The 25,208-nt window shown below is 47.4% G+C and overlaps 2 protein-coding genes across 3 annotated transcripts in view; both read left to right on the forward strand.

The window, feature by feature from the left end:
- Nucleotides 1-3,033, forward strand: part of itpr3 (inositol 1,4,5-trisphosphate receptor, type 3) — a 43,785-nt gene extending 40,752 nt beyond the window's left edge. For both annotated transcript variants that reach the window (XM_069716544.1, XM_069716545.1), the window contains 5 exons: nt 70-188; nt 317-482; nt 598-758; nt 846-1,007; nt 1,286-3,033. In XM_069716544.1, the coding sequence (XP_069572645.1) occupies nt 70-188; nt 317-482; nt 598-758; nt 846-1,007; nt 1,286-1,402 (725 nt within the window). In that variant the 3' untranslated portion in view covers nt 1,403-3,033. The remainder of the gene's footprint in view (nt 1-69; nt 189-316; nt 483-597; nt 759-845; nt 1,008-1,285) is intronic.
- Nucleotides 3,034-6,800: 3,767 nt separating this feature from the next.
- On the forward strand, nt 6,801-24,329 carry LOC138631541 (myosin-7B-like). Its single transcript, XM_069716547.1, has 46 exons — nt 6,801-6,848; nt 8,738-8,837; nt 8,935-9,038; nt 9,245-9,388; nt 9,486-9,642; nt 9,828-9,855; nt 10,139-10,232; nt 10,322-10,414; nt 10,500-10,563; nt 10,744-10,842; nt 12,605-12,708; nt 12,823-12,961; nt 13,703-13,821; nt 14,065-14,214; nt 14,407-14,577; nt 14,677-14,856; nt 15,121-15,253; nt 15,847-15,923; nt 16,041-16,128; nt 16,265-16,382; nt 16,486-16,609; nt 16,709-16,845; nt 16,945-17,115; nt 17,202-17,286; nt 17,426-17,668; nt 17,758-17,934; nt 18,152-18,297; nt 18,381-18,471; nt 18,556-18,713; nt 18,860-19,091; nt 19,206-19,332; nt 19,564-19,682; nt 19,798-19,994; nt 20,098-20,281; nt 20,557-20,722; nt 20,886-21,010; nt 21,097-21,212; nt 21,324-21,510; nt 21,722-21,931; nt 22,391-22,516; nt 22,599-22,689; nt 22,809-22,888; nt 22,962-23,066; nt 23,142-23,237; nt 23,358-23,501; nt 23,643-24,329. The coding sequence occupies exons 2-46, from the start codon at nt 8,738-8,740 to the stop codon at nt 23,652-23,654; spliced, it is 5,811 nt and encodes a 1,936-aa protein (XP_069572648.1). The 5' UTR covers nt 6,801-6,848; the 3' UTR covers nt 23,655-24,329.
- Nucleotides 24,330-25,208: the final 879 nt, after the last annotated feature.

Consider the following 25,208-nt stretch of genomic DNA (forward strand, 5'->3'; position numbering starts at 1 on the left):
AACGGTCTCAGGCGGCTTCCCGTCGGCGTGTTTTTAGCTCGTTTTTCACGTGATGTTTGCGTGTTTCAGACGAGTCGAACACGGAGCGGGCGTGCGACACTCTGCTGATGTGCATCGTCACGGTGTTGAACCACGGTCTGAGGAACGGAGGAGGAGTCGGAGACGTTCTCCGGAAACCTTCCAAGAACGTGAGGAAGTCGTTTTTACTGCCCTCTGAAGGCGAAAAGAAGCAACTACACATCATTTATTAGCAATAACACGACTTAAATAATACAAAAAAACTCATTGTGAATCGTCCGTTGGTGTTTTTTTTCAGGAGCCGCTGTTTCCCGCCCGCGTCGTCTACGACTTGCTCTTCTACTTCATCGTCATCATCATCGTCCTCAACTTGATCTTCGGCGTCATCATCGACACTTTCGCCGACCTGAGGAGCGAGAAGCAGAAGAAGGAGGAGATCCTGAAGACCACGTGTTTCATCTGCGGTGAGTTTCTGACCAATCGGCCGACAGCAGGGAGACACTCCGACCAATCGGCCGACACGTCCTGCTCGTCGACCTGGAAGACAAAGCGTCTGACTGTCCGTTTGTCCCCCTGCAGGTCTGGAGAGAGACAAATTCGACAACAAGACGGTGTCGTTCGAGGAGCACATCAAACTGGAGCACAACATCTGGAACTACCTGTACTTCATCGTCCTGGTGCGCGAGAAGAACAAGACGGACTACACGGGACCGGAGAGCTACGTGTCTCACATGATCAAGGTGGACGATCTGTCGGAATTTCAAAAAAGGTAGCGGAGAAAAACACGGCCGACGTCCCGAGTCACTAACGTCTCCTTCTGTTTTCAGAACAACAACCTGGACTGGTTTCCGCGGATGCAGGCCATGTCGCTGGTGGTAACCGACGGCGACGGGGAGCAGAACGAGATGAGGATGTTGCAGGACAAACTGGCGTCAACCATGAAGGTGGTGACCACGCTGACGACGCAGCTGACGGAGCTGAAGGAGCAGGTACTCGCATACGCGGGGGAGAAGGGGGGGGGAGGGACACGGTCGCGGGTTCGAGTCCCGCCTCGACCACCTGGACGAGTTCTAGAGCGTCACACCTGTTCACGCATGTTCACACCTGTTCATGCGTGAACAGGTGTAAACAAATCAGAACAGGTGTAAACAGATGAGAACAGGTGTGAGGGTCTTCAGGTGGCGGAGGCGGGACTCGACCGTCGAATAATCCAATAAAAGCTGGTGTTGATGATGCTCCATGTGGACTCACCACTTCCTGTGTCCAGATGACGGAGCAGAGGAAGAGGAGGCAGAGGATGGGCTTCGTGGACGTCCAGCAGGGAGGGAGCGCCACGCTGCCTCCCAGCGCCGCCGGAGGAAACCACCAGGTGTACAAATCCTAGAGACTCTGAGGAACTCTGCGAAGGTGTGTGTGAAGCCTCCAGCTGGACTGACGGACAGAAACCTTCACACAGAGGAAAACACTAGAAGACCAGGAAGCCGAGGGAACGTTTCAGACTCGACACACTGACGTAGTCTTTGATTCATTTTAATATCGATCCGTGTAAACGACAGAAAGTCTCTGAGCTCCATGTTGGACGTCCACTGATGAGGCTGGAGAGGAAACAGTTCAAGTAGAAGGAAACGTCTGGGTCGCCGTCAGTCCGCTTTGAAACCTGCAGCTTCAACAGGACTCAGACAAACTAGTCCTCATCTTAAACCAGGTCTAAAACCAGGTCTGAAACCAGGTCTGAAACCTGGTCTGAAACCAGGTCTGAAACTAGGTCTTAAACCAGGGCTGAAACCAGGTCTAAAGCCTGGTCTGAAACCAGGTCAGAAACCAGGTCTGAAACCAGGTCTGAAACAAGGCCAAAATCCATCCAAAACCAGGTCCAAATCAGAGTTTAAAACCAGTCTAAAATTAGGCTAAAACCTGTTGGACACCAGGTCTTAAACAAGGCTAACACCAGTCTGGAACCAGGTCCAAAACGGAGCTATAAACCAATCCAAAACCTGTCTGAAACCAGGTCCAAATTATGGTTCCAAACCAGTTTAAAGCAAAGCTGAAAACCAGTCCAGAACCAGGTTTAAAACAGAGTTCAAAACTAGTCGAAAACTAACATCAACTTCATTGAAGACGTTGGATGTACAGTTTCTTTTTTAAGTTTTCCTGGTTCCCACACATGGAAACAAAACTATAGATGGCAGAGTGCAGCCACCGGGGGGCGCTGCAGGAGGAGGTTAACACATTTTTCTGCCATTTCTTTGGACTTTCAAGATGGAGCCAGAACTGAATTATGAAACGCAGGTGCCAGTAAAATCCAGCTGCTTCATCTGGACTTTTTATGATTCTCTACGGTGTCATTAAAAAAAGTTTTTTTTTTTATTTTGTAAGCGATATATATATATTGGTTTAATTGTGACATATTTAAGGAGCTCTCGTTTAGTTTTTTTAACACTGTTATGTAGCAGAGTACCGACACTGGATTATAAAATGATAGGCCCGAGCGGGGAGGAAGAGGAGGACCACACACCTTCAAAATAAGAGCACGATGAAGAAGAAACATGCATGTTTTTTTTTCTCTATAAAAATCTGCAGTGAAGTTTAATTTATTCCACTTTAAATATCAAGTTAAAATGCAAACATTAGATTTAAGTGCTTTCAGGTTTGTGGTTTTACTCAGATCTTCAGGACGTGTAGAGCAGCTGGTGTTTCTTTAAATAAACTACGAGTTGTTTTTGAGTTGTACAAACTGAAAAAAAAAACCTTTCTGATAATCCTGGAGAAAAAAAAAATCAAAAATACTGTCATTAAATTATAAAAGGTAAGTTTATTTGGGGTAGAAGCTGAAAACATGAGATGTGACGGAGGAACGCTGTGACATTTCCTAACATTTACACGTGAACGGTCCTGTTAAAGATATTTTATCGATGGAGACGCAAAACATGAAATTATCACATCTGCAGGAATATTAACGTGTAGACTGTGAAAGAAATCTGTTTTACTATTTAATAAAACAAACAATTACAATTATGCTATCGTGTGACTTTTTATTATCACATTTTATGACGACATGCTATAGTATGACTTTTTTTTTATCATATTTTGGACGACATGATAAAAAAGGCATATCGTCTAAAATATGATAAAAAAAATAAATAAACGATATACTATAATACAATAAGTAATATTATTGTTGGTTAAAGTGACACTGACATATCTTTTTGACGCAACAAATGAATCGATTAATAAAAATTGACAGGTTAAGAAATAAAAACAATGCTGAGCAGTCAGTAGGTCAGATAGAAGACTTCATATAACTTCGTATAACTTTGTACTTTAACGTCCTTTCTATTTATTTACACGATTCATAATCCTCCAACATCAGCTTCCTGTTAGCTACAACTAGGTTTTATTTTACAATCAACGTCTGCTTGGTGCAAGTACACAAAACACACACACACACACACACACACACACACACAAACGACACACACACACACACACACACACACACACACACACAGGGATTATTGTGTGTTTCTGTTCTTGTGTGTTTGAGTGCATGATGGTCCATAAATAGAGTTTATTGTTCTCAGCTCAGTGTGTGTGTGTGTGTGTGTGTGTGTGTGTGTGTGTGTGTGTGTGTGTGTGTGTGTGTGTGTGTGTGTGTGTGTGTGTGTGTGTGTGTGAGACCTCATGTTAAGCGTCTGACCTGTATGTATGATTCATTGTTCCCACGTTGTTTTTATTAGGACATGTGATCTCATGGTCAGTGGTACCTATAGTCTATGTGCCTTTTAATCCTTTTAATATACATGTGTGTGCGTGTGTGTGTGTGTGTGTGTGTGTGTGTGTGTGTGTGTGTGTGTGTGTGTGTGTGTGTGTGTGTGTGTTTGCAGAGCTTTTACTGGGATTTTGCAGCTTTACTGTGGAGCCTCAGAGGAATGTCGAACCGTAGTTACTGCCTGACCGAGCAGCCACCAACACTGTGTGTGTGTGTGTGTGTGTGTGTGTGTGTGTGTGTGTGTGTGTGTGTGTGTGTGTGTGTGTGTGTGTGCGCGCGCGCGTGCGTGCGTGCGTCACCTCGTTTCGCTTGTGAAGGTCGTTCCTCGAAGGGTCCCGTCTTCTGATTGGCCGACGCCCTCCAGCTGTTCCCCGTCCGGCTGCAGCTGCTTCCTCATGAAGCTTCAAAGAATCACAGACACAAAGATGCTTTTTTTTTTTTTTTTGAGAAGCTCAAATATTTTCAGACTGAACTGAAACAAGTGACACAAAAAAAAAAAAAACTGCTTCAACACAACACATTATGAGGGAAGCGTGAAGGTTCACGTGTTTGACCCTGAACGCTACGCTCAAAACAAAAGTCATCGTCATAACGATTCGTATTAATTCAGGTTATTTAATATTTATCAACCACTGAGAGATATTAGTGTCTTAAATAACATAATAAATGTTAACGAGAGACATTTATTTACTTACTTAATGTTAATTATTGTATTAATTACACAGTAGTTAGTGCTTATTACTGTATTAACTAATGCTAATATCTGCTTGTAAACTATTAAATAATGAATAAATTAGCACCTCAGTAAACATGCACACTGTTAATAAATGATTATTTACACTTTAGTTAAATGTTAATTAATGCTTGTTATGGTGTTAATTAAGGTTAATCAATATTTATCAACCGTTGACAAATATTAGTATCTTAAATGTGTGTGTGTGTGTGTGTGTGTGTGTGTGTGTGTGTGTGTGTGTGTGTGTGTGTGTGTGTGTGTGTGTGTGTGTGTGTGCGTCTGGCATGTAGAGGGTTTACACTGGATTATATTGGTATCAACACTGTGTGTGAATGTGTTACTTCATGTTATTTGTTTTGCAACTATTTTCTATGAATCACATCCACATACAGAACACGTCGTTTTAACAGCAGATAAATCAAATCTACCAGATGAGAGAAAAATAGTCAAACAGTCAGAGTAACAGAGACTTTTACCAAACTCACTGTCTGTCTGTGTGTGTGTGTGTGTGTGTGTGTGTGTGTGTGTGTGTGTGTGTGTGTGTGTGTGTGTGTGTGTGTGTGTGTGTGTGTGTGTGTGTGAGTCACTGTTCAGGATTCACACCAATTTATCTGAGATTAAAGAGAATCCGCTGCTGAGAGGAGAGAAAGACAGCAGCCCTGAGAGACAGACAGACGGAGGGCAGGGACACAGCTGATGGACAGACAGACAGACGGAGGGCAGGGACACAGCTGATGGACAGACAGACAGAGAGCAGGGATCCAGCTGATGGACAGACAGACGGAGGGCAGGGACACAGCTGATGGACAGACAGACAGACGGAGGGCAGGGACACAGCTGATGGACAGACAGACGGAGGGCAGGGATCCAGCTGATGGACAGACAGACGGAGGGCAGGGACACAGCTGATGGAGGTCTTACAGAGAAATGCGTGCAGTAAGTCTGAGTAAAACCTTTATTTATAAAACACCTCTGAACACCGACGGTCGCCGAGGGGCTCAGCCAATAGGAACGAGGAACACAAACACAACAACACAAACCCAACAGGAGGGCAGTCAGTGGACCCGGAGGGGGCGGAGCTACAGGAGGTACCAGCGTGTCCATCCGTGTTTAACCTGGAGGAGGCTAGTCTCTGCTGCTCATCTGTCCGCTCAATAACTCAGCCGCGTAAAGAGACGCTTAAAAGAGAAGCCGTTAAGGGTTTGAACTGATCCAGGAGCTGCAGTGGGAAGTCTCGCAGTAACACGAGTCCTCTCTGAAGCTCAGCGCACCTGGAGGGATCATCCTGCGGGGCGATCCGATCTCGGGGCGGTCCCGGCCGGCGGGGCGATCCGATCTCGGGGCGGTCCCGGCCGGCGGGCGATCCGATCACAGCTTTAAAGCAGGTGAAGGCACACCTGGTTTTAAAATGCATCTTGTGATCGGATCTCACTTCCCCGCTCTGTGTGCAAATGACCACGTAAATAAACACTCAGACCGGTCATTGTGTGTATAAATAGCCGGATATCGCAGCTGCGGTTTAAATCCCTGTAAAGATTGTTTCACTCCAACAGTGAACTAAACACGACGGCAGGTCATCATTCATAACTGTCAGAAGTACAAGAGGAGGAGGATGGAGAGGAAGATGGAGAACAATGTTCGTGGTTAAAGGCCCATTTCACTTTATTACGACATGAAAGTTCAGCTCTATGATCTATTAAGGCTTTTTTTTTTTTTGGAGCCGACCTCTAGTGGCGCTCGGTGGTATTGCAGCTTTAAGACACTTTCTGCAATCTGCCTCATTTTTCAGACCCGGAAGCGACGAACACTTTTGATATTACAGTCTGTGTATTTATTAAAATTGTCTTTTTTTTTTTTTCCCTCTGTAATAAACCAACAATATCAGAGAGTGACTGAACTTTGAGACTTAAACAGAGAAACATATAGATGAAGCTGCTGAATACAACTTAAACGGAGAGAGATGAGGGTGTGATGTCTTGGATGGATGTCAGAAAGAGACAGACAGACGGACAGACAGAAAAGTGATCCGTGGACAGTCAGTTTCCATACATAGCCGTTGATGCAGCGAGGAGAGGAGGGAGCCGGACGAAGGCTTTACTTCTGCTCCATGTTGGTATTCCATCCCGACCCACAGCAGGCCTTTTATGACCGTCCGCCCGGACCGGTCTGTCCAATGAGCTGCGGCGCAGGAGGTCACGTGACGCGCTGACCTTCACGGGGAGGTTATAAAGAGAGGCGATGCTGCGCCGCTTCAACTTATTCTCTTCTTCTGCACAATCCTCGACGGAAGAGAAAACCGCTTGCAGGAGCTTCAGACCACCCGGCACAGTAAGTATTACCCATCAGCCCCCGGGGGGAGGCTGCAGCCGAGGACGAGAAGACACCCGCAGCTGTTCAATTCTGAAATGAAATCCACGTATTTAAATGATTTATACTTCTACTGTTGTTGAGTTGAATATTTAAAGTTGATTTATTTAATTTTGCTTCACAGGAAAATCCAAAAACAGAACTGTTAAAAAAAAGTTCAGAATTAATCTCATCAGGTTTTTCTAAAGTTCATCAACAGACTCCTCCATCACTCAGGAGCCCAGAGAGACTCTTTTCATACCATCTGCTGTCTGGTTTGCTTTATGAAAATTTTGCCCAAAATGGAACCAAAAAAAAAAAAATCTTGAGTCCATGAACCTTAAATACTCGAAAACTCCACATCTGAGGATTTAAATGTTGTTTAACCGTAACTGGTCCTCAGAAGTATGTGAAAACCACAGACCATAAAAGTATTCGTAGCTTCCAGGTCTGAAAAATGAGGCCGATTGCAGAAAGTGTCTTAAAGCTGCAATACCAGCGAGTGCCACTAGAGGTCGGCTCCAAAAAGCCTCCGGCTCCATAGACTCCCATTCAACTTCTCTCATCAAATCCAAAGTGAATAAAATGTGTCCATCAGTTATCTCGGTGTTGTTAGCTAAAGTCACTCCTTCTTCTTAGTTTTCTGGAGGTCCATCTGAAAATAATCCCTCATTCATTAGAAAAGAAGATTCAAGAAGACCTGTTTTGGGGGGCGTGTCTTGTTTTTTGATTGACAGGCCTGGGGTGCAGTGAGGTTACAGCTTGTCATGGACAGATGATGGATGGATGGATGGTTGATGGATAATGGATGATGGATGGACGGATGATGGATGGATGCATGGATGAATGGATATCCTCGTTGTCGTGGCGATGAAGAGGAAGGTAGAGGAGCTTTGTCTCGTTTCACAGTTGATGAATGACCACAGTGAGAGAGAGCAGCAGCAGTTGTTGTTGTTGTCGGTTATATTTACCGGCGGGATTTGTGCCGGCAGCCCGGGCTCATAAAGACGAGGCCTGAGCAGCAGCGCGGCGTTGAGCTAATGTGGCAGCTGACAGATTTCTCTTAAAGCCTCACTAATGCTCGAAGGTGGGACGGACCTGCTGTGGAAATGACTGCCATGCCATCCGGCTGACATCACGGATCAGTTTGGTTCCTTTGGGCTTTACTCACAGCTAAATAAAAAGTTTACGGTCCTAGTAAACCAGGAGGACGGTTTGAGGTTTGAGATGCTGAGGGAACGAACCCACTGATGTTCTGTATTTTAATTCCAATGAAAACACCCGAACGAGGACTGAAACCGTCTCCGGTCGTCCAAATCCTCATTAAAACACCCCTTTAAAACGCTGATCCTTCATTATGGACCTGAAACTGGGAGCAGAGAAACATCAGGTTTTTGGAGGAACAGAAAATCTTTAACACATTCCTCTTACAGCCGAGTGTTCCTGAGCCCATGCAGTGATTTCCACTACAGAATCGTTATTAGATTACAGCCACCAATTATCGGTTGTCGGACCTAGCATCAGATTTTTTGGGGGTAAAACTTTACTTTAGGATTTTAGTATTGTTAGCTGTTTATTTACTCGAGTTTAGCTGTTTTTAGCTAAATTAGCTGTTTGTCAGACTGTCAATACCGAGTTCTACCGGGACCTTTGGAGGCGTTTGAGGGGGAAAACATTCGCTGTGAACCGCCTGAACTGTGGCGCCATGGCAACAGGGTTCTCCAACACGACAACAACGCATTGAAAACGGTTTCTCACACTCAACGACGCGATCGTAGCTCCGCCTCCACCCTAAAGTTTTGAGGATGGTGAAATGCTTGCAGACTGCACCTTTAACCGACGCCTCCCTCCGCGCGTCTTCCTGTCCTCAGATGTCTCGGTTCATGGACATGACGGAGTTGGGGGAAGCCGCTCGCTTCCTTCGGCTCACCAACATGGAGCAGCTGGCCGCCAAAGCTCAGGCTTTCGACGGTAAACTTCTTCTTGTCCGTTCCTCCGTCGACTCTCTTGATTTGTACAATTACCTCGGAGTGCTCGCCTTAAAGAACCGCATCGTCCATCCTCGCAGGTACGAAACGCATCTGGATGCCCGATGACGTGGAAGCGTACACCGAGGTGGAGATCAGGGAGCTGAACGGAGACAAGACGACGGTGGAGACCAAGGACGGACGTGTGAGTTCATCTTAACCACTCAGTCGGGCTCTTAATTTATGAGACAATCGGTTCCAAGTTCCTCAAGAGGTCGATAACAGTTTGATTCCTTTTGATTTGATTGGTCAACTTCCCGTCGTCGCTGAGGCGATGTAATGCCGGTCGGTCGGCTGGTTCCTCAAACCCTTTCTCCGATTTAAAGCTTTTTTTTTTTTTTATCGTCTCAGTTTCTGATCGTCAAGGAGGACGACCTCCAGCCGATGAACCCCCCCAAGTTCGACATGATGGAGGACATGGCCATGCTGACGCACCTGAACGAAGCCTCGGTGCTCTTCAACCTGAGGCGGAGATACAGCATGTGGATGATCTACGTGAGGACCTTCCGACGAGGCGTCGTGTCGTCCCACCTCTCGGTTAGAAACATCCTTCGTGACGTCCCGTCTCTCTCTCTCTCTCTCTGTGTGCCAGACGTACTCCGGTCTGTTCTGTGTCACCGTCAACCCGTACAAATGGCTGCCGGTCTACTCCCCCGAGGTGGTCAGCGCCTACAAAGGGAGGCGCCGCGCGGACACGCCGCCGCACATCTACGCCATCGCCGACAACGCCTACTATGATCTGCTGCAGAGTGAGTCACCTTCTAACCCTCTGACCTCTAACTTAGACTCGCGCTTTGAAATCAAGGTCAAAAGGTCATGCTGGACCTCATTCCAAGGTGTCCTACGTCAGCTAGCGTGAACGTACCTCGTCAGAACCGTGTTTGTCAGTGCCTTCTTGAACGTTTGTTCACGTGGTTTAATTTTCCCTCCGCAGATCGAGAGAACCAGTCGATGCTCATCACGTAAGTCAGAATCAACATTACACACGTTACGACATTTAATGCAATACACATGTAGCCACCGGGGGGAGCCCAAGTAGCAGCAAGGCTCTCAAGGTTCTCCCAATACATCCGTGATTGCGCTTTGAGTATCTTCAGACTTGTGACTCGAGGGAAACCGCTCATCAATTAGGAAACTATTTGCACGTCATGACAAGTGGTTTCACTGCACTTTTAAACTTCTTAATAAGTTTTGTGTTTTTTTGCTGTAATTTGTTTGTCTGTGTTTGTGTAACTCTCCGGTCAGCGGCGAGTCTGGTGCCGGAAAAACCGTCAACACCAAGAGGGTGATCCAGTACTTCGCCACCGTCGCGTCTTTGGGGGAAACTGTGAAAAAAGGAGTAAGTCTCTTCAAATTTCACTCTCTATTAAGCATTTGTCGTGTCTACATCTTAATAAGCTCCGCCCCCACCCCCTTTGTGTTATTCAGGGCTCTTTAGAAGATCAGATTATCGAAGCTAATCCAGCCATGGAGGCCTTCGGCAACGCCAAAACCATCCGCAACGACAACTCGTCCCGCTTCGTGAGTTTTCGATACGACGGATGTAGTGCGTGAAGTTGGTGATAAACTGTACGACAGGTTGTAACGAGTGTTGTGTTTGTTTCAGGGAAAGTTTATCAGGATTCATTTTGGGCCGACGGGGAAGCTGGCCTCCGCTGACATCGACATCTGTGAGTTCCATGTGCTAGTTTGATTTAGTTTAAGTCTCATGATGGTAGTTTATATATTTGATTTGTATTAAACAGCATAACTGTAGTACAGCGCGGAAAATGTGTCGTAGAGACGTACAGCAAATTACTTACGAATATCTTTTGTCATCGGTGAACTTGTTTTTCTGTTCCTCTCATCAGACCTTCTGGAAAAGTCCAGAGTTGTGTTCCAGCAGCCGGGAGAGAGAAGCTACCACATCTACTACCAGATCATGTCCAACCACAAGCAGGAACTACAAGGTAACTCCGCCCACCACTGTAACTTGTCCAATCACAAAACAGAGCTACAATGTAACTCCGCCCACCACTGTAACCTGTCCAATCACAAAACAGAGCTACAATGTAACTCCGCCCACCACTGTAACCTGTCCAATCACAAAACAGAGCTCCGCCCACCACTGTAACCTGTCCAATCACAAAACAGAGCTACAATGTAACTCCGCCCACCACTGTAACCTGTCCAATCACAAAACAGAGCTACAATGTAACTCCGCCCACCACTGTAACCTGTCCAATCACAAAACAGAACTACAATGTAACTCCGCCCACCATAGTAACCTGTCCAATCACAGTCTTCAGACCCATTTATCAAGTAACTTCACAATATTACTATAACATATATAAAGTGGTGATCACTGTTATTTTAATGTCTGCAAACGTTTTTTTTTTATGTCCTCTCAACAGTACAAAGGAAAAAGAAACAACTAAGAAGCTGCAACCAAAGACATGTTCTAGTTATTGACTAAAGTCACTGTGCTCAACGTCCATTAAAAGACATTCTTACATGTCTGAACTTCTGCACAGGCTCAAATTTATTTATCATTTTTAACAGACCAACAGATATAAAATGCTGGAAATCTAAAATGTGTTGAAGCCTCAGTAGAATCTGTTCCTGCAGCTTCATCTTCATTTACCACAAAAACAGACCATAATACATAAAAACATCATCCACAACCAGCAGACAGACTTCAGGTGTGTTTTACTCACGTGGTCAAGTTTCCTTCCTCTTCCCCACGTGCAGGTGAACGGGAGGACTGACGTCATTAACATCTGTTGTTGACAGAAATACTTCCGTTACTGCCTGTTAAACTCTCATTAGCATCGCAGTAAAATTAGCCATGAAGCTAACTCTCAGAGAGGTGGATTGAACGGTTTAATCTACCGGACACCGACTCCAACTCCTGCAAGGTGTGCAATATGGTGGTGCGTTCGAGTCTGCTCGGAATTTACAACGTCGAAAAATTCGTACCATAGAAATCTGACTTAAAATGTAAAAAAAGGAAACTAGCCTACTTTATTAGAAAGGTCATTAAAAACAGAGTGATTTTTAAAGTTGTAAACAAAATTGTAGAATGAAAGCCATTTTATTTTGCAGTTAAAAGAACAAACTTAGAAATAGTTTATGTAGAAAGTAACTGAGCTAAAAAAAACTGTCGACCTCATAATTAAGAATTATATCTTACAATTACAAGAAATGAAAAAAACAGTCTCATAAATACGAAATAATGTTCAACAGACTAACAGGAACTGCATCGCTTCAGAACATCCCTGATCAATACAGTATTTTATTTCGAGTATTTCTTTAGCATCAAAATAATTCAGTGATATCGTCTAAAAGGAGGAATTGTTAATAGCTGATTTAGCATCATTAATTTTACACAATGTAAACAAATACAGGCAAAAAAAAACAAACTCAAAGAGAAACTCGCTGTATCCATGATACTTGCAGATTCCTGTAAAAATCTCATCACACAAGTGAAGAATTTTCCCTCCAGATTTCCCTCCAAAAACTTGTTGAGGAAAAAAAAAACGTATTGATATTCAAGTTGATATTAATACAAAAGTACTTCAGTGTGACAAACTTTCATTTAATACAACATATCTGACATTTAACAAATTAAAGAGATGATAAATCTTTTTTTTTTATTATTTAGCGAGTTGTGATTATTTTAATTCTGTTCTTTTTTACACTTATGATAATAAATTACTTGATGTGTTGCAGACATGCTGCTGGTGACCACCAACCCATACGACTACCACTTCTGCTCCCAGGGCGTGACCACGGTGGAGGGCATCAACGACGGAGACGAGCTGAGCCTCACCGACGTAAGACAACCACGCCTACGTCCTGAAACATCACTTCCTGCTGTCTGACAGAGTCTAAACCGCCATGTGTGTGTGTGTGTGTGTGTGTGTGTGTGCGTGTGCGTGTGTGCGCAGCACGCCATGGACACGCTGGGCTTCACTCCGGAGGAGAAGTACGGATGCTACAAGATCGTCGGCGCCATCATGCACTTCGGAAACATGAAGTTCAAGAAGAAACAGAGGGAGGAGCAGGCGGAGGCCGATGGCACCGAGAGTACGACGAGTTTCTGACACCGAACACGTTATTTACGTGCCGTGAAGCTAACCGGTCGTCGTAGGTCCTTTCCAGTTGTTGCATCCTAATTGGCCTTCAACCAATCAGCATCGACCACCGTATTCCGTACGTTTTGCACCAAAACTGCCGAATCGACTTCAACGTCATCTAACTTAGCCACGCCCTACTAGATGCTGATTGGTCCTTAGGAGCAGCTAGGTTTAACAGGGTTTAATTACAGCCAAAGACTGAAGCTGTTGAACGATGAGTGGGCGGAGTCAGGCTAGCTGTGAGGTACGCAGTTGTTTCCACGATGCGTCCTGAATTTTTTAGCCGATGGAGCGCGCTCGTTAGCTTCAAGTTGAGCCTGTAGAGAACATCGACGACGGGACCTTCTGTCCTGGCTAACTATCCGTCGTAGTGAATTTTGAATTCGTAAAAACCTCCCTGGCGCCAAATAAAAGCCAGTTTCACAAAGTCCATGTGCCGAGCTGCTGAGCGTGAGCAGTGGAAGCTAGAAAACCTTCTCGGCTCCATCTTTGAGTCTGAGATCCAGTTTCTCCTTCGTACTTTCATGAGGACCTTCAATTACTAACGCGTCTAGTGCGATACTAAATAATCCCCCAATGAGGTGTAGGCTACGTTTTTGGTCTCCTCATCGTTGATTATAACTGTGGAATAATCTAATCAGGTGTTGATACCTCAGATGATGAGCTGTGTGTGGGTGTTGTGTGTGTTCAGGTATCGATAAGGCCGCTTACCTGATGGGCATCAGCTCCGCCGACCTGCTGAAAGGTCTGCTGAACCCTCGGGTCAAAGTCGGACACGAGTTGATAGTGAAAGGTCAGACGGTGGAACAGGTGAGCAACCCATCAATCAATCAATCAATCAGTCAGTCAGTCAGTCAGTCAGCCAAACAACCAGCCAATCAGCCAACCAGCTAGCCAGTCAATCAATCAATCAATCAATCAATCAATAATCAACCAGCCAGCCAGCTAACCAACCAACCAACCAGCTAGCTAACCAATCAATCTAGCTCAGCCAATCAATCAATCAATCAATCAATCAATCAATCAGTCACAATCAGGTGATTGTGTGTGCAGGTGAACTACGCCGTGGCGGCTCTTGCCAAAGCCGTGTACGACCGAATGTTCAAGTGGCTGGTCAGTCGCATCAACTTGTCGTTGTACACCGCTCTGCCTCGACAGTATTTCATCGGAGTCCTCGACATCGCCGGATTCGAGATCTTTGAGGTAAAGACGATCACATCGACTCTTCGAGATTCAACGGTTTCCGTTTTAAAAAGCTTTTAAATCCCTTCAGCAGAAGTGTTAAATTTGTTTTTACCTCATAATCCCACTGCATCTAAACTTCCTCCTTTTCTTCTGATACACATCTAAAAACTTCGTTTTTTTTAAACGCCGTCTTTCCGTCTCTTTCCTCAGTTCAATAACTTTGAGCAGCTGTGCATCAACTTCACCAACGAGAAGCTGCAGCAGTACTTCAACCACCACATGTTCATCCTGGAGCAGGAGGAGTACAAGACCGAGGGCATCGAGTGGACCTTCATCGACTTCGGTTTGGACCTGCAGTCCTGCATAGACCTCATAGAGAAGGTGTGTGTGTGTGTGTGTGTGTGTGTGTGTGTGTGTGTGTGTGTGTGTGTGTGTGTGCGGGTCAGCGAACACACAGTAAATGAATGTTTGCGTGTGCAGCCGATGGGGATCCTGTCCATCCTGGAGGAGGAGTGCATGTTCCCCAAGGCCACCGACCACAGCTTTAAAACCAAACTCTACGACAACCACCTGGGGAAGTCGCCCAACTTCCAGCGACCGCGGCCCGACAAGAAACGCAAATACGAGCCTCACTTCGAGGTGGTTCACTACGCCGGAGTGGTGAGTGTCGTCTTTGTGCATTTATTAAGATGTTTTTTTACTGCTGGTTTTCTCGGTAAGGAAGTTAGCCGGTTAGATAGTAGGTCGATGTTTGCTTATTATCTTCCATTAATCTTAGCTGGTATCCTGAAAAGCAGAGGCCCGAGAACGGAGCCTTGAGGAACGCCATGTCATTTTAGCGCACTGAGCTGTTTACTGGTTGATATAAAGCCAAATTTCATCCTTTAGATTATGTTTTTATTTTCGATTGACTGTGTTCTCCAGGTGCCGTATAACATCACCGGCTGGCTGGACAAGAACCGAGACCCTCTGAACGAGACCGTGGTCGTTCTCTTCCAGAAGTCCTCCAGCAAGCTGATGGCCGGACTCTTCGACAACTACATCAGCTCAGAGATGGGTAACTACGCGATATGTAGTACACAATGATCTGCCAGCTGTCAGTCAAAACAAACAAGACTCAGGCAGTGAACACTACCGGCTGCCCAAAGGACATTTAGTAAGAGTATTTAATTTAAGATTAATACGCAAGTGTCATTAAAAGTGAAAACATTGGCAGTAAAACTGCCGTTTCAGCATCAGGGCTTTAAAAATTATACGACTTACGTGATTTCTGGGACACAAATCTCATTCCAAACATCTTTACACAGAAATTTATTGTGGAATGTTTTTCATTTTATTACTTACTTCATAACTTGTATTTACTTACTTCACTCTGATATGTATTTATATCAGTTTAAATAAAAAGGTTTGAAGAATATCAAAGTGTCAATATTTCAGATATTGATCCGCAAACATAACGACTATGACCAGGAAGAGACTTTCACACGTTAAAATCAAATAACTGTCATAATATAAAGGACTATAAGTGAGCGTGTGTGTGGGTGTGTGTGTGTGTATGTGTGTGTGTGTGTGTGTGTGTGTGTGTGTGTGTGTGTGTGTGTGTGTGTGTGTGTGTGTGTGTGTGTGTGTGTGTTTCTTGTTGTTCTACAGCAGGCGATCCGAAGGCCGAAGCCAAACACAGGAAGAGGAAAGCCGCTTCGTTCCAGACAGTTTCACAGCTGCACAAGGTGAGTTGGACGGACCGAAAGGGTACCTGCAGACAGACGCTAAGCCCCGCCCACTACAGGAAGTCCTATCCACCTGAGTACACACTCATCTCTGTGGTTTGTGTGTTTTGGTTCCAGGAGAACTTGAACAAGCTGATGGCCAACCTCCGCAGCACTCAGCCTCACTTTGTCCGCTGCATCATCCCCAACGAGTCCAAGAACCCAGGTAAGACCGCTCAGAACCGGCATCATCATCATCATTATCATCATCATCTAAAGGGAAAACAAACCGAAGGAGCATCAATCAGGAAGGACTCCTGTCAAGCAACGTCAGCCTGTTCTGGTTCTGTCTGGTTCTCCAGGTGTGATGGACCCGTTCCTGGTCCTCCACCAGCTGCGCTGTAACGGAGTCCTGGAGGGGATCAGGATCTGCAGGAAGGGATTCCCAAACCGGATCCTGTACGCCGAGTTCAAACAGCGGTGAGTCCAAATACAAAACCTTCCGTCCAGGTGTTCACCTCACCCGCCTCGTCCCCGATCACCGACCCTCTTCTTTTTCTTTTCCTTCTTCTTCTTCTCTCAGGTATCGTATCTTGAACCCGTCTGCGATCCCCGAGGACTCGTTTGTGGACAGCAGGAAGGCGGTGGAGAAACTTCTGGGCTCTCTGGACATCGATCACACACAGTACAAGTTCGGACAAACCAAGGTAGCAAACGAAACTCTCCGTAACTCTGCTTCTGATATGACCTCTGACCTCAGACTTCAGCCGCCGAAGAAAACAGGACCTCCTCTTCCTCCTCCTCAGGTGTTCTTCAAGGCGGGTCTCCTGGGCCAGCTGGAGGACATGAGGGACAGCCGTCTGTCTCAGATCCTCACCACCGTCCAGGCCATGTGCCGGGGGAAGCTGATGAGGATGGAGCGGCAGAACATGATGCTGCACAGGTTACTATGGCGACCGGCAGAGGAAGTGAACCGTGAAGAGACACGTCGGCCAGGATGGTAACGTTGATGGAGGTTTTGGTTTTTGATTCGTCCTCTCAGAGACGCTGGGATGTTGATCCAGTTCAACCTCCGGGCCTTCTTCTCGGTGAGGACGTGGCCGTGGATGATGCTCTTCTACAAGCTCCGCCCCCTGCTCAGGAGCGCCCAGGTGGAGAAGGAACTGGCCGCTCTGAACGAAGACTTCAGCCATTTAAAAGAGGCCTACGAAAAGTCGGTTCAGCTTAAATCGCAAACTAAGACGAGCTCCGTTCGAGACAGACGTTAAAGGTTCCTTCTGCTCTGGTTTTGTCCTGCAGGTCGGAGGGGAAGCGGCGGGAGGCCGAGGAGCGGCAGGTAGTTCTGGTTCAGGAGAAGAACGACTTGACTCTGCAGCTCCAAGCTGTAAGTCGCAGTGAGAGTTAAAGGAACAATAAGAAATATTTTAAATCATCGAGCGGGCCTCTAGGTGGCGCCATTCTGCACGTACTTTATCCTCTTCTGAACCTCCGATGTAAATTTTGTTCCCGTGTTCGTGCTCCAGGAGCAGGACAACCTGACGGACGCCGAGGACCGCTGCAACCAGCTGATCCGGTCCAAGATCTCCATGGAGTCAAAGATGAAGGACATGCACGAGCGGCTGGAGGATGAGGAGGAGGTGACCGTCACGCTGATGTCCAAGAAGCGGCTGCTGGAGGACGAGGTGTCCACGCTGAAGAGGGACGTGGACGACCTGGAGATCACGCTGGCTAAAGTGGAGAAAGACAGACACAGCGTGGAGAACAAGGTGAGCGAACGCCTCCCCACCCGCTCTGGGTGTCTCCGCGGGAACTCGTCGCGTCCCTCCGAGTGACACGCTGTCTCCTGTCCGTCCAGGTGAAGAACCTCTCGCACGAGATGTGCGTTCTGGATGAATCGATCGCGTCTCTGAGCAAAGAGAAGGTCGCCCTTCAGGAGGCGCACCAACAGGCGCTCAATGACCGGCAGGTGCAGGAGGACAAGGTCAACATGCTGGTCAAGGTCAAAGTCCGGCTGGAGCAGCAGGTGGACAACGTAAGGACAGATCTCCCTTTCATCCGGTGGCCACACCCACCACACCTGTCATATTCTCAGTGGTGTAAGAACCAGAACCACCTGAAGTACCTGAAACTTGTTCTTAATGATCTCTGACACTCGATAAGCACATCAGGAAGTCGCAGAACCTTGTTTTAAAACCGTATTTAGGATGTAAAACCAGCATCTCCGTGGTTCGTCCGTCTCCTCCCTGCAGGTGGAGAGTTCCCTGGAGCAGGAGAAGAAGGTGAGGGCGGATCTGGAGCGAACCAAGCGGAAGCTGGAGGCGGACCTGAAGCTGTCCACGGACTCAGTGAGGGACCTGGGAAACCAGAAGGAGGAGCTGGAGGAGAGACTGAAGAAGTAGGAGGAGCATCCGGAGCTTTTATTAAACCGCTCAGATGAATCGGGACTAATCATGTTATCGCTTCTTCTTTTCTCTAAAGAAAAGACTTCGAGTTGGGACAGCTCCAGTCCAAGATGGAGGACGAGCAGAACTTGGTGGCTCAGCTCCAGAAGAAGAACAAGGAGCTTCAGGTCGGTCCAGAACAGAACCGGTTCGTCTCCCCCCGGGTCTTTTTCTTCACTGCTGCTATAGTTTGTTTGTTGCTGCTCCCTCAGACTCGTATCGAGGAGCTGGAGGAGGCGCTGGAGGCGGAGCGGGCGTGGCGCCTCAAAGCCGAACGCCAGAGGAACGACATCGCCAGAGAACTGGAGGAGCTGGGAGAGAAGCTGGAGGAGGCAGGAGGAGCCTCGGCTGTTCAGATCACCCTCAACAGGTAACTCGCACCTGTGATGAGTAACTGTGACGACGGGGGGCGGGGTCGATCGGTTAGCGTAAAGCCAGTATCGCTCATGGAGACCTGGTTGAAGTGAGGAGGACTTATCCTTTAAAAGTACACTTTTCCATCTTTGTGTCAAACAGGAAGCGAGAGGCGGACTTCCTGAAGATGCGACGGGAGCTGGAGGAGGCGGGGCTTCACCACGAGGTGACGACCGCCACTCTGAGGAAGAAGCACTCGGACGCGGTGACAGAGCTCAGCGAGCAGATCGACGGCCTGCAGAGAGCGAAGCAGAAGCTGGAGAAGGAGAAGGCCGAGTTCAGGCTGGAGGCCGACGACCTGGCGGCCAACGTGGAGCAGCTCTCCAGGGCAAAGGTACAAGCACCCGGGAAGACTCCGCCCCCAAGGAGCACCAGGTTTATATCAGCCCAACGAATGTGTGTGTCTGTGTGTGTTTGTGTGTGTGTGTGTGTGTGTGTGTGTGTGTAGGGAGCCGTGGAGAAGATGTGCCGGGTTTATGAGGACCAGCTGAATGAGAGCAGGAGCAGAGCGGAGGAGATGCAGAGACAACTGACCGAAACCTCCACTCAGAAAGCACGAGCAGTCACCGAGACCGGTACAACACACACACACACACACACACACACACACACACACACACATTGAGGACGGTACCTGTTTCAAGGTTTTGGTCTCACTAAAACAGATAATATCAGAATCTCTCCATCCAAACAGGGTTTTAGATGTAAAAATGGAGTTAAAACAGACGTAGGAGGCTCATCTCACCTGGACTCTCTTCTTCTTCTTCTTCTTCTTCTCTGCTTTTTTGCCCATGTCGCTCCGTCAGCCGAGTACAGCCGTCGCGTGGAGGAGCGGGACGCCATGATCGGTCAGCTGCAGCGCTCCAAGGCAGGAGTCTGCCAGAACTCGGAGGATCTGAAGAGGAGGATGGAGGAGGAGAGCAAAGTAAACTCTGACGTCACGCCAACACGTTTATTCACCTCTTAAATAAACCCATTCATGAAGCTGTGTTTCACCTGTCGGCTCCGTAACGCTCTCCTGTGTTTTGCCGCTGTCTCAGGCCCGCGTGACGCTGGCTCACGCCGTGCAGGCGTCCCGTCACGACTGCAGCCTGCTCAGGGAGCAGCTGGAGGAGGAGCAGGAGGCCAAAACTGAGCTGCAGAGGGCGCTGTCCATGGCCAACAGTCAGGTGGTCCAGTGGAGGACCAAGTACGAGACGGAAGCCGTGCTGAGAATAGAGGAGCTGGAGGATGCAAAGTAAGATCCCATTTTGTCCTCTGGCGCCTCCTTCTGGTGGGCCTCCGGATGGACATTTGCCCTGCGGCGTGCTCCGTCTTCAGACTCGTCTTCCTGTTCATAGGAAGAAGCTGGTGGTGAAGCTGCAGACGACCGAAGAAGCCGTGGAGGCGTCTCAGGCCAAATGTTCCTCGCTGGATAAAACCAAGCAGCGCCTGCAGACGGAGATCGAAGACCTGCTGGTGCAGCTGGAGCGCTCCAACGCTGCGGCGCTGGCTCTGGACAAGAGGCAGCGAGGCTATGACAAGGTGAGTCAGGAAGATGAGACTACAACACCCAGCAGCTTTTACCTGGTGGGGAGTCCGAGACTTTTACCTGGTGGGACTATGAGACTTTTTCCTGGTGGGAGCCGAGACTTTTACCTGGTGGAAGTCCGAGACTTTTACCTGATGGGAATCCTAGCTATGAGGAGTCATGGTGTGTATGGGTGTTTGGCTACCTGGGGAGGGATCTCAACGGCGTCGTAGACCAGCTCCTCTGTTCGATGATGCTTATATACAGTTTTTGTGTTGGTGTGATTCAGCTGCTGAGCGACTGGAAGCTGAAGTTCGAGGAGACTCAGACGGACCTGGAGGCGTCGCTGAAGGAGTCCCGCAGTCTGAGCACGGAGCTCTTCAAGCTGAAGAACAGCTACGAAGAAGCTCTGGATCAGCTGGAGACGGTGAAACGGGAGAACAAGAACCTGCAGGGTACCACCTTCCTCACTGTCCCTAGCGTGTTATGGTTTTACAAGGTTTATCAGGACAGTTTGACATACAGTCACACTGCATACTGCAGTTTTCCCAAATACACGCCTGCCTGCAATGAAGCGTTGTGTATTTCCCGCTCTGACTGACCTCCCCTCGACTCCAGAGGAGACCGTGGACCTGACCGAACAGATCAGTCGGGGAGGGAAGACCATCTACGAGCTGGAGAGGATGAAGAAGCTCCTGGACGTGGAGAGGAGCGACATCAGAGCCGCTCTGGAGGAAGCGGAGGTAACTCACTTCCTGCTGTAGACAACCGTCGGCTGCGCATCGTGAGACCCGTCGAGTTTAACTCCGTTGTCGTCTGTACCGATCAGGGCACCTTGGAGCACGAGGAGACCAAGACGCTGAGGTGTCAGACGGAGCTGCAGCAGATCAGAACCGAGATCGAGCGCAAGATTTCGGAGAAAGATGAAGAGATCGACAACCTCAGGTAGGAAATACGTCAACGGAAGCTAGTATAAAAACGTTTAAACCAACCAGACAACTGCAGGTCTCAAAGTAAAAAAAAAACGTACCAAGTAATTCCCGTGCCGTCCACCAGGCGGAACCACCAGCGCTCCCTGGAGACCACGCAGACCAGCTTGGAGGCAGAGATTCGCAGTCGCAGTGAGGCAGTTCGCCTGAGGAAGAAGATGGAGTCGGACCTGAACGAGATGGAGATCCAGCTGGGATACGCTAACAGGCAGGCGGCTGAGAGCCAGCGGGTTATCAGACACCTGCAGACACAGGTAGATACTCACCTGAGCACCTGTCACGAGTCGAGTGTCCATCCGCTACTGAATATTAGTGTGCTGGACGTCAGCGCTCTCCGCTAACACATTCACAGGGACAGTTTGATGAACCGGTGGTTTATGAGGTGTGTCAGGTTGTTATTCTGCCCCCTGGTGGTGGTGAAGAGGTCTGCGGGTCAAACTCTCACCGTGCTGCGTCCTGTTCCAGGTGAAAGAGCAGCAGGTGGAGCTGGAGGATAAAGTCCAGCTGACCAATCAGCTGCGAGAGCAGATCGTCCTGCTGGAGCGCCGCTGCTCGCTGATGACGGCCGAGGAGGAGGAGCTACGCGGGATCCTGGAGACGACCGACCGCGCCCGCAAGATGGCCGAACACGAGCTGGTGGAGGTGGCGGAGAGAGTCAACCTGATAACCACACAGGTATCAACACCTGCCGGTCAATAACCAATCAGAGTCCCCGACAGTCAGGTACAGAGCAGGAAGTGACATCACATGGAAACACTGATTGATCACCTGACTGATGAATGATTGATTGGTTGATCATTTGATTTAGTGACCAATTGAGTAACTTATTGATGAACTGCCTGACTGACTGATTGATCTGCTCACTGATTGGTGCACCAGTTGGTCTGATTATTGATTGAAACTTTTACTGACTGATTGATTGATTCACTGTCAGACAGACTCAGTTAATTGATTAAGTAATTGATGGACTACTGATTGATCCTCCGACTGCTTGATTAATTGAGTAACTGTTAAACTGATTAAGTGACCTGTAGACTGCAGACTGATTGATTGATTGATTGATTGATTGATTGATTGATTGATTGATTGATTGATTGATTGATTGATTGATTGACCGACTATTTCCTGTTTCAGAACACCGGTCTGGTGAACCAGAAGAGGAAGCTAGAGGCGGACCTGTGTCTGCTGACGGGGGAGGTGGACGAGGCGGTGCAGGAGAGCCGGAGCTCCGTGGAGAAGGCCAAGAAGGCCATCACTGACGTCAGTTCGACTCCTGACCTTTGACCTGTGACTGCCTGACCTCTGACCTCCACCTTCTGATCTCTAATCTATGTGTCGCCAGGCGGCTCTGATGGCAGAGGAACTGAAGAAGGAGCAGGACAGCAGCAGCCTATTGGAGCGGATTAAGAAGAACATGGAGTCCACCATGAAAGGTACAACGTGATGATGATGATGATGATGATGATGATAATGATGATGAAGACGCCGGCATCCTCACGGCGTGTCGGTGTTAACAGTGCCGGTGTTTACGGTGTCGGTGTGTCTGTCACAGAGCTGCAGGTCAAACTGGATGAGACGGAGCAGATGGCTCTAAAGGGAGGAAAGAAGCAGCTTCATAAACTGGAGACCAGAGTGAGTTTAAAACTCTAATGTTGAACGGCCCGTCCATGTCCCCCCGGATTTCCAACGTCTTGCGTGTTCTCAGGTGAGGGAGCTGCAGACGGAGCTGATGGTGGAGCAGAGGAAGAGCGAGGACTACTACAAAGGAGTCCGCCGCTACGAGAGGAGAGTCAAAGAGCTGACGTATCAGGTGAGACCTGCTGCTGCCGGACGTCGAGGTTCTGCCGGTTCTGTTCTTTAATCAGGTCTCTGTTGGTTCCTGTAGTCGGAGGAGGACAGGAAGACTCTGCTGAGGATGCAGGAGCTCATCGATAAGCTGCAGACCAAAGTCAAGAGCTACAAGAGACAAGCGGAGACCGCGGTGAGTCTGAGTACCGCTGTGTCATCACAATGCAAACACACGTTAAAAATATCACACAAAACGAATAATCACTCACCTTCATGTTATATTTAACGCTGTAATCCTGTTTTTGTCCACCAGGAGGAGCAGGTGGGCTGCAACATCGTACGTTTCCGGAAAGTCCAACACGAGCTGGACGACGCCGAGGAGAGAGCCGATATCGCCGAGACGACCGTCAACAAGCTGCGGATTCGAACCCGCGAACAGACCACCAAGGTGGCCATGGTGAGTCTGACATGTCTGACATCACGCAGTAAATGTGTTCGTAACGTGTTCGTAACATGTTTTTAAACATATTTGTAACATCGTCACATGTTCGTAGTGCGTTTTTTTAACGTGTTTGTAACGTGTTTATTGTTTCCTCAGATCGCTGAGTGAAGCTCGGCTCCTCTTCCAACTCCGGCGGTGTGTTTGAGGTTTGAGGTTTGTTTGCCGTGTGTTTCCATCTTGACGTGTTTGTTGCCGTGTAGTTCAGGATAATAAACGGAGTGGAACACCTGATGTACGAAAACATGTCACTACGGTTTTATAAGTCTTCGCTGTAAAGAGAACTGGTTTGTGGTGAAGTGTTGACGGCGGTGAGTTTGTCTTGGTTTTGTTTTGGTTCTGTAGCGCCGAATATTAGCCGTGTTAGACCAGACAGAAGAACACGCCTCCCACATGGACTAAAATAAAACTATCTAAGATTGTTTACTTTCACGGCTTCTGCAGAATTCACCAACACAACGGAGAATGCCATCTAATACCTTTTCATTAGTTTATCATTCCACACAAGCAATGAGATAATTATTTATCTCATGTGTGGTGATCATGCTAACATGCTAGTCATAACTACTTTATAAGCTAATGGTTCATCAGTTCTGAGGGTTTTTCTGCCCCCTAGTGGTCAGAATCATGTTCCTGGTTGGAAAAAAACAACAACAGATTAAATACGAAACAATTATAACATAGAAAATGATGTGCCTGTTATGTTTGACCAGAACATTGATGTGTGGGTTTTATTGTAGTCGGCCTTTTTGACTGAATTCTTCAGCGTAGCAATAAAGAAAGAAAAAAAAAACCCTGTCGATGTTTGTCTCCCTTTCTTTTTTTTGTTGCTGAAATTCATCTTTTAAATCACAAAACATTTCCACCTGTGACACAAAATCCTAACAATTACCAAACAAACCAACACACACCAAAAAGTCCCCGTTAGCGCCCCCGTGAGGACGACATCACGGCCGCAAAACAACAAACTAATGATTTTATGAGGTTTGTCCTGAAGATGGAGCTAGAAATACGCTTATCGTTGTTCAAATCTGAAGGGTTCATCCTCTGGAGAGCGACAAAATCCGCTAATAACATCACTGAATCTACCAAAGAAAAAAAAACAAGGTAGAAACAAAAGTTCAAACTGAACTCCGAACTGATAAACTAATTTACGATGGTCTTTAAATTTCTTTCTTGAGCACCGCAAGAGTAAATTTATCATCCGGGAAGTTCATTGACTTATAAACCTTTTGATTTCACTTTAAAAACAAAAAAAAACAGACTTCGGAGAGCAGGAGGTCCATTTTGGCATTCGACACTTTATTCACAAACTAAAACCGATCGGTGGATCCACAGGTGAGCGGGGCGACTGTACAGGTGTGTTCAGATCAGCATCAACACGCTTACGTCACGCCTCGTCCTCCAATCAAAGTGCTCCGCAGTTTGTCCTTCAGTATGTGTGTACGCGCGTGTGTGTGTGTGTGTGTGTGTGTGTGTGTGTGTGTGTGTGTGTGTGTGTGTAGGACCGTCCGGTCTCAGCTGGACCTCGTCGGTCCGACTCTAGTGCACGTCTTTAGAAAACACACCTAAAACACTTAGAAATACATTCAAACACAACCGGGAGGTTTGTTAGACAGTAAGTAGCACCGCAGAGCGAAGACAGTCGGGGGTTAGAGGTCGCGG

Source organism: Brachyistius frenatus, unplaced genomic scaffold (genome assembly GCF_029030835.1).
Source record: "Brachyistius frenatus isolate BFR_SWC_R1_liver_20210118 unplaced genomic scaffold, ASM2903083v1 Contig_159, whole genome shotgun sequence".
NCBI lineage: Eukaryota > Metazoa > Chordata > Actinopteri > Embiotocidae > Brachyistius > Brachyistius frenatus.